At 34.6% G+C, this 13,028-nt stretch overlaps 1 protein-coding gene across 1 annotated transcript; it reads left to right on the top strand.

Moving 5' to 3' along the window:
* Window positions 1-3,388: 3,388 nt before the first annotated feature.
* Window positions 3,389-4,681, top strand: LOC148944002 (uncharacterized). Its single transcript, XM_089101326.1, has one exon. The coding sequence runs from the start codon at window positions 3,389-3,391 to the stop codon at window positions 4,679-4,681; it is 1,293 nt and encodes a 430-aa protein (XP_088957452.1).
* The last annotated feature ends 8,347 nt before the right edge of the window (window positions 4,682-13,028 follow it).

The raw sequence follows: 13,028 nt of genomic DNA on the forward strand, positions 1-13,028 counted from the left end.
CTGACAAGAGTAGAATTTGAAGTGATAGATAAGAATCAGAAATTAGCAGATGAATTTTCCATACTTAAATCACTAAAGGAGTGTGTTTCCCCCATCAGGTTTGAATTTGAATCAAATAGAGAAAGAAACGTGCTGTCAGTTTATGTGAACACCATTGAAGAAGCAGAAAAAGTTCAAAAAATTCAATCAATAGGAGGTGTAAAAGTGAAAGCTCAGAAGAAGGAATGCACGAGAAGAGGGATTATCAAGGGAGTGCCCTTGTACTTGAGTGATGAACAATTAAAAAAGTGCATAGAGTCATCAGTTCAGATCACTGAGGTTATACGGCAGAAGAGATATAATAGAGAGTCAAGGAAGCTTGAAGATAGCTATGCTGTTATGGTGGTGTTTTCTAGCAATTACTTGCCACCTATTGTGTGGTGTTGTGGAAGGAAAAAGGAAGTTTTTGTATATAATCGTAGAATTCTTCATTATTTAAAATGCCAACATTGTGGTCATCTACAAAAAAAAACTGTACAGCATATGAGCCAGTATGCTTAAGATGTTCTGGAAAGCATGAGTCTGTGAATTGCCCACTCAAAAACAGTGATTCTACAGAAAAAGTACAAACTTATAGATGTGCTAATTGCAAAGGTTGTCACTCCTCAACATCTAGGGAATGTCTTATTAGGCACAAAATAGAAATGTATTACTGATGGCAGAAAAATACAACATAGGGTACAAGAGAGCCCAGGTTGTTTACAGAACAAACGCACAAGCAGCATGCAAAGAATCCCTCGGCCACAGCTGATTGAGTCAGAAAAGTAAACATAATACATCAGCAGCAGATATTCTTATACCTATTGTTTCAGCCATGGCTATCACACCTGAGATTTTTCAATAACAGGACAGCAGTATAAACAGCAGAATAGATCATTTATGCACAGTTATCCAAACTTTGACCAGTGTAAAATTAGACAGTCTCAAAATTAAAGGTGCTATTTTAAATTCTCACAACAATGAACAGAACAACTAATTATCTGAAGATAATAAAATGGAATTCACAATCATTTCTTAGAAATAAAAAAGAAATCTTCCTAAATTGTATGGGTGAGGAAAATGTTGACATCTTCTGTATACAAGAAACTTGGGTTCAGAATAAAATAGTTCAAAAACAATATCCCTACCAAACTATAAGGAAGGACAGAAGCAGTGGTAATGGTGGTGGTGTAATGATAGGAATACATAAAAATATACATTTTGTTCCACTTACAATGCATTCTATGGACTCTATGAATGATAAAGGAATAGAGGTAATTGGGTGCAATATATTCATTAAAGGTAAGAAACCTCTATATATAATTAATATTTATAATCCTTCAGGGAACAATGACATTGGTACCGAGTTACTTGCTTCAGTCAGTGAAATCCCAAGCAATTGTGATTATATTATTGTAGGAGACCTGAATGCTCATAGTAGTGTATGGTGCTACTGCCCAATTATAAACCAAGCTGGAACCAGTGTGGAATATCTACTCCTAAATAGCACATGTTGTTTATTGACTCCCAAAGGGTTAAGAACAAGGCATAATTCCCAGAGGTTAACATATATCACCATTGATCTTCAGTTTTGTAGCCCCAATATTTCTACTAAAGCAAACATGTCTGTTTTAGATTCTGCATCTTTTATAAGTGACCATAATTTTATTTTAATTGAAGTAGTCCAACACCTAACACCACCAAATGAAAAAAAAACACCACCAAAATATAACTTGAATAAAGCGAAATGGAATGAATATACAATGAAGTGCGGACAAACTGACATAAAGGAAATCATAAGCCATTGTATAAGTAGTTGTGACCCTGTAAATATTTTCCAAAGTGAAATTTTAAAAATTGCAGACAGTACAGTGCCAAAAATTGTTGGCAGGAACAAACATAAATGGTCTAAATGGTGGAATGAAAGTTGTGAACAAGCAAAAAAAATTTCAACAATCTTAGAAAGAAGTATAATTGTGTAATCTGTATTGAAAATCTCATAGAACTTAAGAGGATAAGAGCCAGTTTTAGACCAACTATAGTTAAAGCAAAAGAAGAATCATTGAAGAAGTTCTTTGATGGTCTTTACTTTCCAAAACCTTCATCCGATGTTTTCAGATTTATAAAGTCAATGATGGGTACTCCACCAGCCTGCTCCAATCCTCCTCTATATTTGAATGGTCATGCACTAGTTACAGATGAAGAAAAATCTATGGCAGGATTGGAACTTCTCCAATGCACTGTTGGTTGCCATGACCCAGATTCTGAGGGAGATGAACGTACTATTTGGAAAATAAACCACATCGACAACCAGAGTAATGAAGAGCCTTATAATGATCCATTTACAATTGTTGAGCTGAATAGTGTGATAAGTAGCTTGCCAGCTACTGCACCAGGTAATGATGGACTTAACCCCCATTTCAATTAAAATCTATCTGAGACTTGGGTAACAACTCTTTTGGACATCATAAATGATCAATGGTTCCATTACAAATTTCCTGAAATATGGAAAGAAGGTGTTGCAGTTATGCTACCCAAGTATGACAAGGACCTAACCAGTTGAAATAGCTATAGATTTATTACCCTGTTGCCAGTTATTGGTAAAGTTTATGAGAGACTTATAAAAAATAGAATAAACTACATCACAACAGAGAAAAAGAATTTGAATGATTTTCAATGTGGATTTGTCAAAGATCGTAGTACAACTGAAAACTTATAAAACTGGTAATGTTTCAAAAAACTGCACTGCATTACCTCCAGAACAATGTTATTATGGTTGCAGTATTCTTAGATCTGAAGGGTGCCTCTGATAGCATTGTTCATAGGAAAATTCTTAATAACCTTATAGAAGCCAAATTTAAGGGAAGGATACTTGCAGTAATTTATAGTTTCTTAACCAAACGTAATGTCAAGGTCAAAGTTGGAAAACACACTACAGTGGACCAAATAACACCTAAGAGATCAGTTCCCCAAGGCTCTGCATTGGGTCCTAATTTATTTAATTATAGTGTCATTGACATACCCATAGATGATGGATCTACTCACCCATCTGTCTTCGCTGATGATATAGCTTTATGGACCACAGGAAAAACAATTGAAGAAGTAAAAGATGATTTACAAAGTTCACTTCGAGCTCTGGAAACCTGGGCCTGTGATGCTGACATTGAATTTTCTTTGGAAAAAAACAGTAGCCATGTTAATCACAAATAAAAAGCTTGTGAAAAAGCCAACATTGCTCCTTGATGGGCATCAAATTAAATTTGTTGAAGAGACTAAATTTCTGGGCTGCAAAATTGTTTCTAAGTTATCTTGGATAAATCATGTTAATGATGTTAGCAGATCATGCCAAAAAAGACTGAATGTGATGAAAATGCTTACTGGACCCAAACATGGAGTAAAAGCTCCTTTCCTTGTGGTGTTTTACTGCAAATATGTTCGTCCAAAAATTGAATACGGCTTGCAGATATATGGTCTGTCAGGGATTAGTTCTCTGAAAAAAATTGACGCAATCCAAAATTCATTACTTCGGATTGCCTTTGGAGCCAGGAAAACAACGCCAACAAAATTTCTACACAGTGAAGCTGGAGTACCGTTAATTTTGACCCGTATGAAAATTCAAGCACTAAGTTATCTTCAAAAGGTTTGGAACAGTGATAATAATCCTATTAAAACCAGAATCATCAAGACCGGTAGAATACTCACAAAAAATCCATCCAGGAAAAGGAATAAGCAGTATTGCATTGAATTTGCTCTTTCATTCCTACACGAAGAAGATGTTAGACTGAACCTAACAATGGCATTGAAGGTTCCCTCAGTGATACAAATCCCCTCTTGGACACTGAAATCCCTATCAGGAAGCACTGAATTCCCTGCAATCATAATACCACATGCACTTCCTTTATTTAAGAGACTTACAGAATTCCTATATAAGTATCATATCCAGGTGTTCACTGATGGTTCAAAAGATAATCAGGGAGTCGGTTTGGCATGTTTAATACCTAGTTTGCAAATAAGTAAAAAGTATTGTCTCCCCCCTCTCTCTTCAATTTTTCAGGCAGAGTGCATTGCAATTCAAATTGCCGTCAATGTGATCAGAAGTTATTGCCAGAAGCATGAACCATATATAATATTTTGTGACTCTAAGAGTGTTCTAACAGCAATTCTAAATTTCCATCTAAAAAAGAATAATAGTTTTGAAATTCATAAATGTTACTCTATGTTGCTTGATTCATTGAATAGTGGCTGGTCAATATCTTTACAATGGTTGCCTGGTCATGCTGGGATCCCTGGTAATGAGTCTGTAGACAAGCTAGCTAAAGAAGCCATATTGGATGGCAAAGGTTTAACGCCAGACACACCAAATGAAATAAGCCAAATTGCTAATAAAATACAAAAGATAACAAGGAATGACCAATTATTGCTATGTAATACGGCAACAAGCAGAATCAGCAATGACAGCATGACCTCAACCAAATCAAATCTTGGCATTTATCATCATCTTAACCGACAAAGAGGAAGAGCTGCTTTTCGTATAAGATCAGGACATTGTGGTACAGAAAGTTATATGGGACGTTTTTACGGTGAAAATCCCAATTGCAAAAATTGTGGAATAAATGAAACATTGGAACATATTTTGTTTGATTGTCCATCATATATAAAATAGGGAAAAGATTAAGGACTTTTTTGAATTGTATGGTTTACCATTGCAGATAAATCATGCTACATGGAATAGTGAACATTCATTAACAATAATTAATCTCATATTGGATTTTTTGTCCATGACTGATAAACTTGGAAGTGTGTAGTGCCTTATCTATAAAATTGTATAAAGTGTCGTCTTTTAATTTGCAGCAGTCGGAAGTTTACTGCATATTGAAGAAAGAGAAATAACACAAAATCTGGTCACAAGGTCCTTGAACACGTGAGGTGACCTCAAATCAACTCAATTCTACAACAACATATATTTACCACTGAATAATTGGTTACTTCAGTATGCATATAACTGAGACCGACTATCTAGCTGTCTTTACTGTTTATGGACACTTTCATCGATAATTAGTTAGTTTGTTATATCTTAAATTGCAGCTTGATTTCAGCTAGGATATTGATATGTCAAGCTTCAGAACATACAATAGCCTAGTAAGACCTTAATATCCAACTATTTACCTGATTTTATAGTCTAGTGGGTAAAAATCTAATTTTTGCTATCTTGGAATGGTTTTGGGTTGGAAAAACAAAACTTTCAGGGATGAGTTTACAGGCTAAAGTATGTCATGGGAAGGTATTTTGAAGTAGGCTGCATGTCTCTACTCCTTCTGGTAAATTTCTACCAAATCATATTATTGAGTTAGGAATAAAGTGAATACACCATTCAATGCCTTTTTTTATGCTGATTATGAATATAATAATAATTTCTATCGGAAATTAATTTCAGCCCCCCCCTATATATGCCAATTCAGGGTTAGGTTAGGATAGGCTAGGTTGTAGAAATATATACCCTGAATTGGCATATAAAAGGGGGGGCTGAAATTCATTTCCGATAGAAATGATTACTATATTCATAATCAGCATAAAAAGGCATCAAGTGGTATATTCACTTTATGCGTAAGTCAATAATATGATTTGGTAGAAATTTACCCTCCTTCTCTCTTTAGAGGGTCCTGACCTTTAATAACCTAGAGGCCCGTTTTTTAGCACTAAGATCTTACATCTAAGATTGTACATCTTTCTGCAAAGATTATAGTTTTTTAACTCATCTTTGTTCTAAGATCTTACAGCTCACTGATGTTAGCAAAAAGTGTGAAGACCGCCACTGTTTTACCATATAGAACAATGATGAGAGAACTTTGATGATCTACTCATCATTGTTCTCAGACCGCTGATCAGAGCAGAATGATGTAAGACGTTTGCACAAAAACGGCCAAAGATGTAAGATCTTTGTTCAAAGATTTCACTTTTAAGCGTTTTCTGACAAAAGATGTTCAGACGCATAGGATTTTGAAAAAATCCTATAGCAAATTCCTTAAAGCTTTTTAAAAAACTGGTTCAGACGCAAAGAAGTGTCTAGATGCATGAAGTAGAAAGTGTCCAAAATATTTTTGATGGCAAAATATTTGAAAAGTAGGAAAATGGATACGGATTCAGAACTGGAAGATTTGGTAATTGTATGTGCTATATTACAGGAAAGGAGACAAAATACCGAACGTAGTAGAAGAGCTAGGAAAAAGAGGAGATGGTGGGTTCGTCCAGTACATGCTGTAATGGCTGATTTGTATTATTTGTGTACATTTAGGCTATTAAGATGCCAAAACATAACCTAGGCCTATCTTCAATATTTTGATGCGTTAATGCAGGGACAATTTAGAAGGAAAATCATCTTCATTCACTAAATAATATTGATCAACTGCTTTGTCCATTCAAAATAAATAGTCTTCTATAATATTCTTGGAACAACTTTTTAAAAATCTGAAAATAACATGCACAGACTACTCAGGCTAGGCTAAATGATTCCTAAAAATTCTTTACTTTACTTTATCAACACCTTTCCTGCTAATGGGTAAATATACTGTGTCGCTCTAGTTATGTATGTCCCATGCAGTTTTCTATTGTCACTCTTGATAAAATTCTAATTTAGCTACTTTTGGTTGTCTTGGAAAGGGGTTAGGTTAGGAAAATAAAACTTTCAGGGATGGGTCTACAGGCTAAAGAATGCCTCAGGAAGGTATATTGAAGTACCTACCTCCACTCCTTCTCCCTCTAGAGGATCCTGACCTTTAAAAATCTGTGTGTTATAAAAGTGAAACCTTGCAAAATAGATCTTCTGTTTAAATAAAGTACAAAAAAATTGTTTTCATCTTCACAACTTTGTTTAATCCCAATTTATAAGGTTTTAAAGATATGCAAATACATTTCCTAAATTTTGAAAAAGAAACATTGATATGGCTTAAAATTCTACTCAAATAACAGAAATTGCTTTTTTAGAACTAAAGCCAGAGAAAAGGAATCTGATAAATGAAAATTAAGGTAAAATGTTGTTTTGTCAAAATTTTGAATCTTGGGAAGGGGTTAGGTTAGGAAAATGAAACTTTCAGGGACGGGTCTGCAGGCTAAAGTATGTCCCAGGAAGGTATTTTGAAGTATCTACCTCCATTCCATCTCTCACTAGAAGGTCCTGATCTTTAAAAATCTGTGTGTTTTTTTAAATTAAAGTGAATAACTGTTAGGAAACAATAACAAAACTTTTGGTAAAGTCTGCCTTCTGGTATCTTGGCAGTAACCTACAGGAATTAGTATATGTAGTGCTTTTTTTTGTCATTAAATCAAGTCAAGGCTTTTTTTCTTATATTTGAGTCCAGAGAATGGTGCTGAAATTAGTACTGCCATGGGCTCTGCCAATCTTAGGAATTGCTCAGATTAGGACTAAACAGACTTTAGCCTGAGTTTCAGCCTAGCCTGTGCGAACTAAAGAACTTGGCTAATCTTATTTAATGTGGTATTAGTTAGTGATATGAACAAAATTTGGATCGGAAGTAACTTTACTGTAGACCTTAGCTCCTCCAGGGCCAGGTGTGGCACATAGGGCATCAATGAAGCCTTGCCAGACATCCTGGAACAGAGCAGCCACCATGACGTCCTCCCACTGTGACGTCCTCCAACGTTTTCCGATCCTCTCTACAACAAATTGACAATGATAGCTCAGCGCTCTGCAGGTCTTGGCTGTACTGTTGTTGGAGGGTGTTTTTTGGTTACCCTTGTTTTTGTCCACAGTTTCTAGGGTTAACTTAAAGCTGAAATTTTGGAAGGGTAACTACCTCTCAGGAAGTTATGATGTTGGTAGACTCCAGTTGAGAATTTGGGAGAAACTTTCCAGGAACAGTTGAATACTAAACTTGAGTTTAAAATTTGACAATATGGAAGATGGTTGGAATCGTTTTGGAAAAACAATTTGTGAAGTTGCTGATGGTGTGTCAGGGAACAAAGATAGAAGTGCAGTTAGGAATATTAGTGAAAGAAGCTTTATCTTTAATAGAGAGGAAGAGGGGCTTGTACAAGAATTATCTGAGTAATAGATCATATGAATGCAAAAGGAATGTAAAGAAAGTGGAAAAAGCATTAAAATGTGAATTAAAAAGGTTTGAAGTGGAGGCCATTGATAAAATTGCCAAGGATCTGGAAGATGCTGCTAGGCAGCATAACAGTAAAATATTGCACTGAAATGTCAATAAATTGAGAGAGAGGAGTCAGACTGGACCTGTCCCAGTTAAAGACAGTAATGGGGACACAATTAGTAATAAGGAAACATTTTGAGAATGTGCTAAACCAAGATAGAGTTGCAGGAAAAAATATAGAGGAAAATTAAAATGTTTGTGATGCCTGAGATGTGATGGCAGATTTTTCTTTTTATTAGGGGAATGTATTACTACTGACATGCAAAAATAAATTTTGATGGTAAACTCATAATCAGCTGATAGCTATGACTCAAAAATTTCTTGCTAAGTAGTCCAGGAGTGAATTTTTAGGAGTTGCTTTGTTTCTTTTGCCAAGAAAGTACACAAGAAAAAGCTTGGAGGTGACCAAGCAATCTGCCATAGGCAATGAACACACAACACTGAAAATTACAGACTAATAGCTTTATAGCTGTTTCAAGTCACCAATACTACATATTGCTATTTTCTTATAAGCCATCAAGACTAGATTAAAATACTTTGGGAACCAGACTTTGGTTGAAAAGTATAATGTCTGACTTGTTAGTGTTAACATTTTACCTTTTTATATTCTTGAGTTAAAATAGCAAAAATTCTGTCTAATGCTGGTATTATTTGGCTGGGGTGGAAGAAATACATATACTAAATAGGAATTACATTTATCAGAAGCAATGCTTAGTAATTTTGTATTTCAGAGTCAATTCATATGAAAGAGGTGGTCATAGAATTTAGAGAGGGCACATGCAATCGGAAATAAAAAAATAGTGTGCTGTTTTTAAGAGTTCAACATGATATGAAAGCAACCAGTCGACCTCCTACACATTTTTTTATATCAAAGATGTCTCAAAATTTTGAGATAACCTTTTTGTTCTAATAGTCCAAAGGTCAAATAACTATTCCTCTGAGGTTGCAATCCCTCCCCTCCGAAAAAAAGGTTAAAAGATACTTAAGCATCAAGTTTATTGAAAAAGTATATTTGCAATATATAAAGAACAACTAAGGATATTAAGTTGGAACTTTCAGGACATGTTGAGGAGGTACTGTAAAATCACTAGAGGGCAACTAAATTCCCTTCCATCCATTCTTAGCTGCTTTCTCTCGGACATTTAGCTCTTATTTGGACCATAAATTTAATATAGCAAAGAACAAAAAAACAAGAACAAAGATGTTACAGTAAATTATGAACAAGACTAAAATATGCTGTAGAAAATACCAAACTTACTGTAAAACTTACTTACGAGGATTATGATATTTCCTTAGAAACTGTATTGCCCTGAAATGAGGCCATTTCTGAAAATCAAGATTGTCACCACCATATTCAATTCTTTTGGAATTCTTTGCATTTAGTTTTTTTATAAACTGATTCCGAAGGTAGGTACATGTGAATTTACACCATTCCACTAGAAAATCGACAAGAAAGGTAGAATAATAAAGGAATTAATAAACATTGATGAAGCTTAGAAACTGAATCAGTTTGTAAACTGATTCCATAGGTATGTCCATGTGGATTTACACCATTCCACTAGAAAATGAACAAGAAAGGTAGTAGCTGACAAATAAAAGAAAGTATTACAGTTTTATTGTATAAAATCATGCGACAATGGTAGCACATTTCCAGTTTGCTGCAAAAATAACATTCTACATTTCACAATTATTGAGAAGAATTTGAATTTAAACCTTGTCAATGAGTTAAAAAAATTGACTTAATGCGGATGATTTACTGACCCCAACAATGGGTCTTGACTACAAGTTGTGTATTATAGACAATATATCTCACTTTAAGACCTCTTGTCTTAGAGACACAATATTTTGACAAAAGTATTTTAAAATCACGAGGTCAATTTATTTTCTTGCAGGATTTGCAAGATCTGAATCTGGTGTACTTCAGACTTTTCCAAAGCTTATTCAGAATATCAAGCAAGCAGCATTTAAAGCAAAAGGTCATGTAATATATTTCATAAGTTCAGAAACTTTACGAGATCTTTGTATCCAAAAAGAACCAACGCAAGATCACCAAAAACCCTGAAACTGCTACCCTTGACTTATTAACATAGAATGGTAGATGGCTATTCTTAATGTGTAGGTCCAAACTTAATATAATTTTCTTGATGCAAGCACTTCCTAATAAATTACATCTTAAATACATGGGATTTAAGTCTTCTAAATGATATAAAGGTATGACATTTTCAAGGTACCCATTCTAGGGTATGTTTATTTTATCTTTAATAAGTGTCCAATAATAGCAATTATACTTTTTCCGACATTTCCTATTATAAAAGCAATTTCAGCCAAGTACCCTCAGTTTAAATTAATAGAATTAATTGAGCTTATAGGAATTCCTTGCTCAATGAGATTAAATATATTCAATATTAAATTAAAGATCATATCAAGGGAACATGTTATTTTTCAAAAACTAAGTTTTTACAGTAGTTCTTGATTGTAATTGGTTAAAAATCACATCTTTTATTTTTAATACATTTAAACATATTGAATGTTTAAGAAGAAGGAAGCTTCCTTCTTTCAGGAATATTTTCAATCGATTTTTATACACACCACTTTTATGTATTTGATTGAGATTTTTAGGAATTAAAAATCTGAGCCAACTTTTTAACATTTCATATACCTGTTGCAAAAAGATTATTTATGCATATTAAATATATATGACAGAAATCAAAAATACAAAGGAAACATAACCATTACTTTCAAAAAGTTAAGAAGACTCAGTATTAGTAGAGAACAGTTGGACACAAATTACTGTTGGTGCAAAGTCTTTAAACTAATTTGTTGCAATTTTAACTTTGATTTTTAAATAAAGAATGATGCTAAAATCAAGAAAATTGCCTTGTCATTCATAATATTTGGTATTACACAAGAGAATTGTATCATACTTTTTTGGATATTTTAACTTGGATACTTGGTAAATTTTCCATTGGCCGTTTTTAGCTCTACCTTTTTTTGATACCGCCAACTGTCATCAGTTGCTGCTAGGCATTCATGCAAATAAGGTTTGTGAACGAGTTGAGAGAGAGATTTTGCTTTTTTTTTTCATTTTTTCATTTTCCAAATCTATGCAAGTGGGAAACCGGGCGTGTGGTCAATTTAAATATTACAAACAGTGGCCATTCAAAATTAAGCAGGTGATAACAGTAAAAGATGATGGAAGTAATTATGAAGTTTGCTGTTACGGAACTGACGAAATTAAAATAGTAACGTCCGAGAATATATGGGCTTACGCGGAGAAATATGAAGAAGCGCTGAGAGATGGAAGAAAAAATGTTCAGAGAGCGATGGTTGTGTACGGAGGACTCGGAAGGTTTAGACGGGGATTTATCTGAGTCGGTTAACTTGATGCAGTCAGAAATTGTTAACCTTCGTGACGGCATACAGGATGAAATTCGTAGGAGAGTGGAAGAGCAGTGCAGTAGATTAGGGAGTTCTCTGGTGACACAGATTAAGTCAGATTTTCTTGATACTGTTACGCAGGCTGTCTATGAGGCGATCGATCTGCAATTCAAGGGTAAATTTGAACTGCTTGAGAAATCACTTGGCGATTTGCGGGCAAGAATTGTCCAAAATTGCGCAAAGCTCCAAAAGGTTGAAACTAAGCTGGATGATATAAACCAGTGTTCTCTTCTAACTAAGGTCATTGCATCTGGGATAGACTCTCACGCGCGTGATTTGCCTCACCTTGGTGAGAAAGTATTAGCTCGACTTAACAGTGAAATGGGACTTAATCTTGATAAATCCATTGTCAAGGGTGCAAGGTGTTTGGGAGGTGCCTCGGAAATAAAAACTCCGATTGAACTTACATTTTTTACTGAGGCATCTGCAGTTGAGATCCTACGCAATCGCAAGAATTTGAAAGGTACCCGAATATATGTAAATGAGGCTCTAACCAGAGAAAGACAAGATATGTACAAGCGTGGGTGCAAGACGTTTGAAGTGAAAAACGTATGAACTTTAAGACGTGTTGTTTATGTCAATTATGGTTCGCAAATAATTCCGTGTAAATCGACTTCAGCCGTAATTCAGATTTGTAATTTTTTATTTGAACCTCTCTTCTAAACTAAGAAGCGGTGAATTTTTCTATCTTTTTTTGTTTTATGGATCGTTTTCAGTGTTTTCTTGATTCTCGTTTGAAATTAGATGTTATTCTAAATTCAGCTACCGGAAGTGATAAAGATATGCCTTATGTAAATAATCTACCTGAATGTGATTATTCTTCAGGCGAGTTTCTATGGGATAAAACAAAAAGTTGTGATTTTCCGATCAAATCGTTACATTTAAATGCCCAGGGGATACAAAGTGCATTCAATGAACTGAAGCTTTTGCTTGCATCTAATCCTATAGACATTGTTGGAGTTTGCGAAACTTTTCTGTCTGCTAATACACCCCTTACAATGTTGGATCTGCCCGGGATGAAGTGTATTTCGCGTACAAGGTGTCAGAATGCGAGAGAAGGTCAGATGCTGTATATTCGTGATGACTAGTCTTTTAGTATTCTCAGTGATTTGTCTGCATTTGATGAAGGGTTATGTGAGACTATTTTTGTTGAAGTTGTACCTTTGGGCTGTAATCCATTTATTTTCGGGTCTGTTTATCGATCTCCGTCGGGTAACCCAAAAATATTTTTTAAAGTTTTTGAACCGCTGTTGAAAAATCTGGAAGCGTTGAAAAAACCGGTTATTATTTCGGGTGATTTTAATTTTGATCTTTTGAATCTCGATGTTGGAAATAATAAGGAGTTTTTAACTATGATGTTGTGTTCTAATTTTCTTCCATGTATTTCTCTGCCGACAAGAGTTA

Source organism: Artemia sp. Qi Xiang Cuo, chromosome 15 (genome assembly GCF_049724085.1).
Source record: "Artemia sp. Qi Xiang Cuo chromosome 15, ASM4972408v1, whole genome shotgun sequence".
Lineage (NCBI taxonomy): Eukaryota > Metazoa > Arthropoda > Branchiopoda > Anostraca > Artemiidae > Artemia > Artemia sp. Qi Xiang Cuo.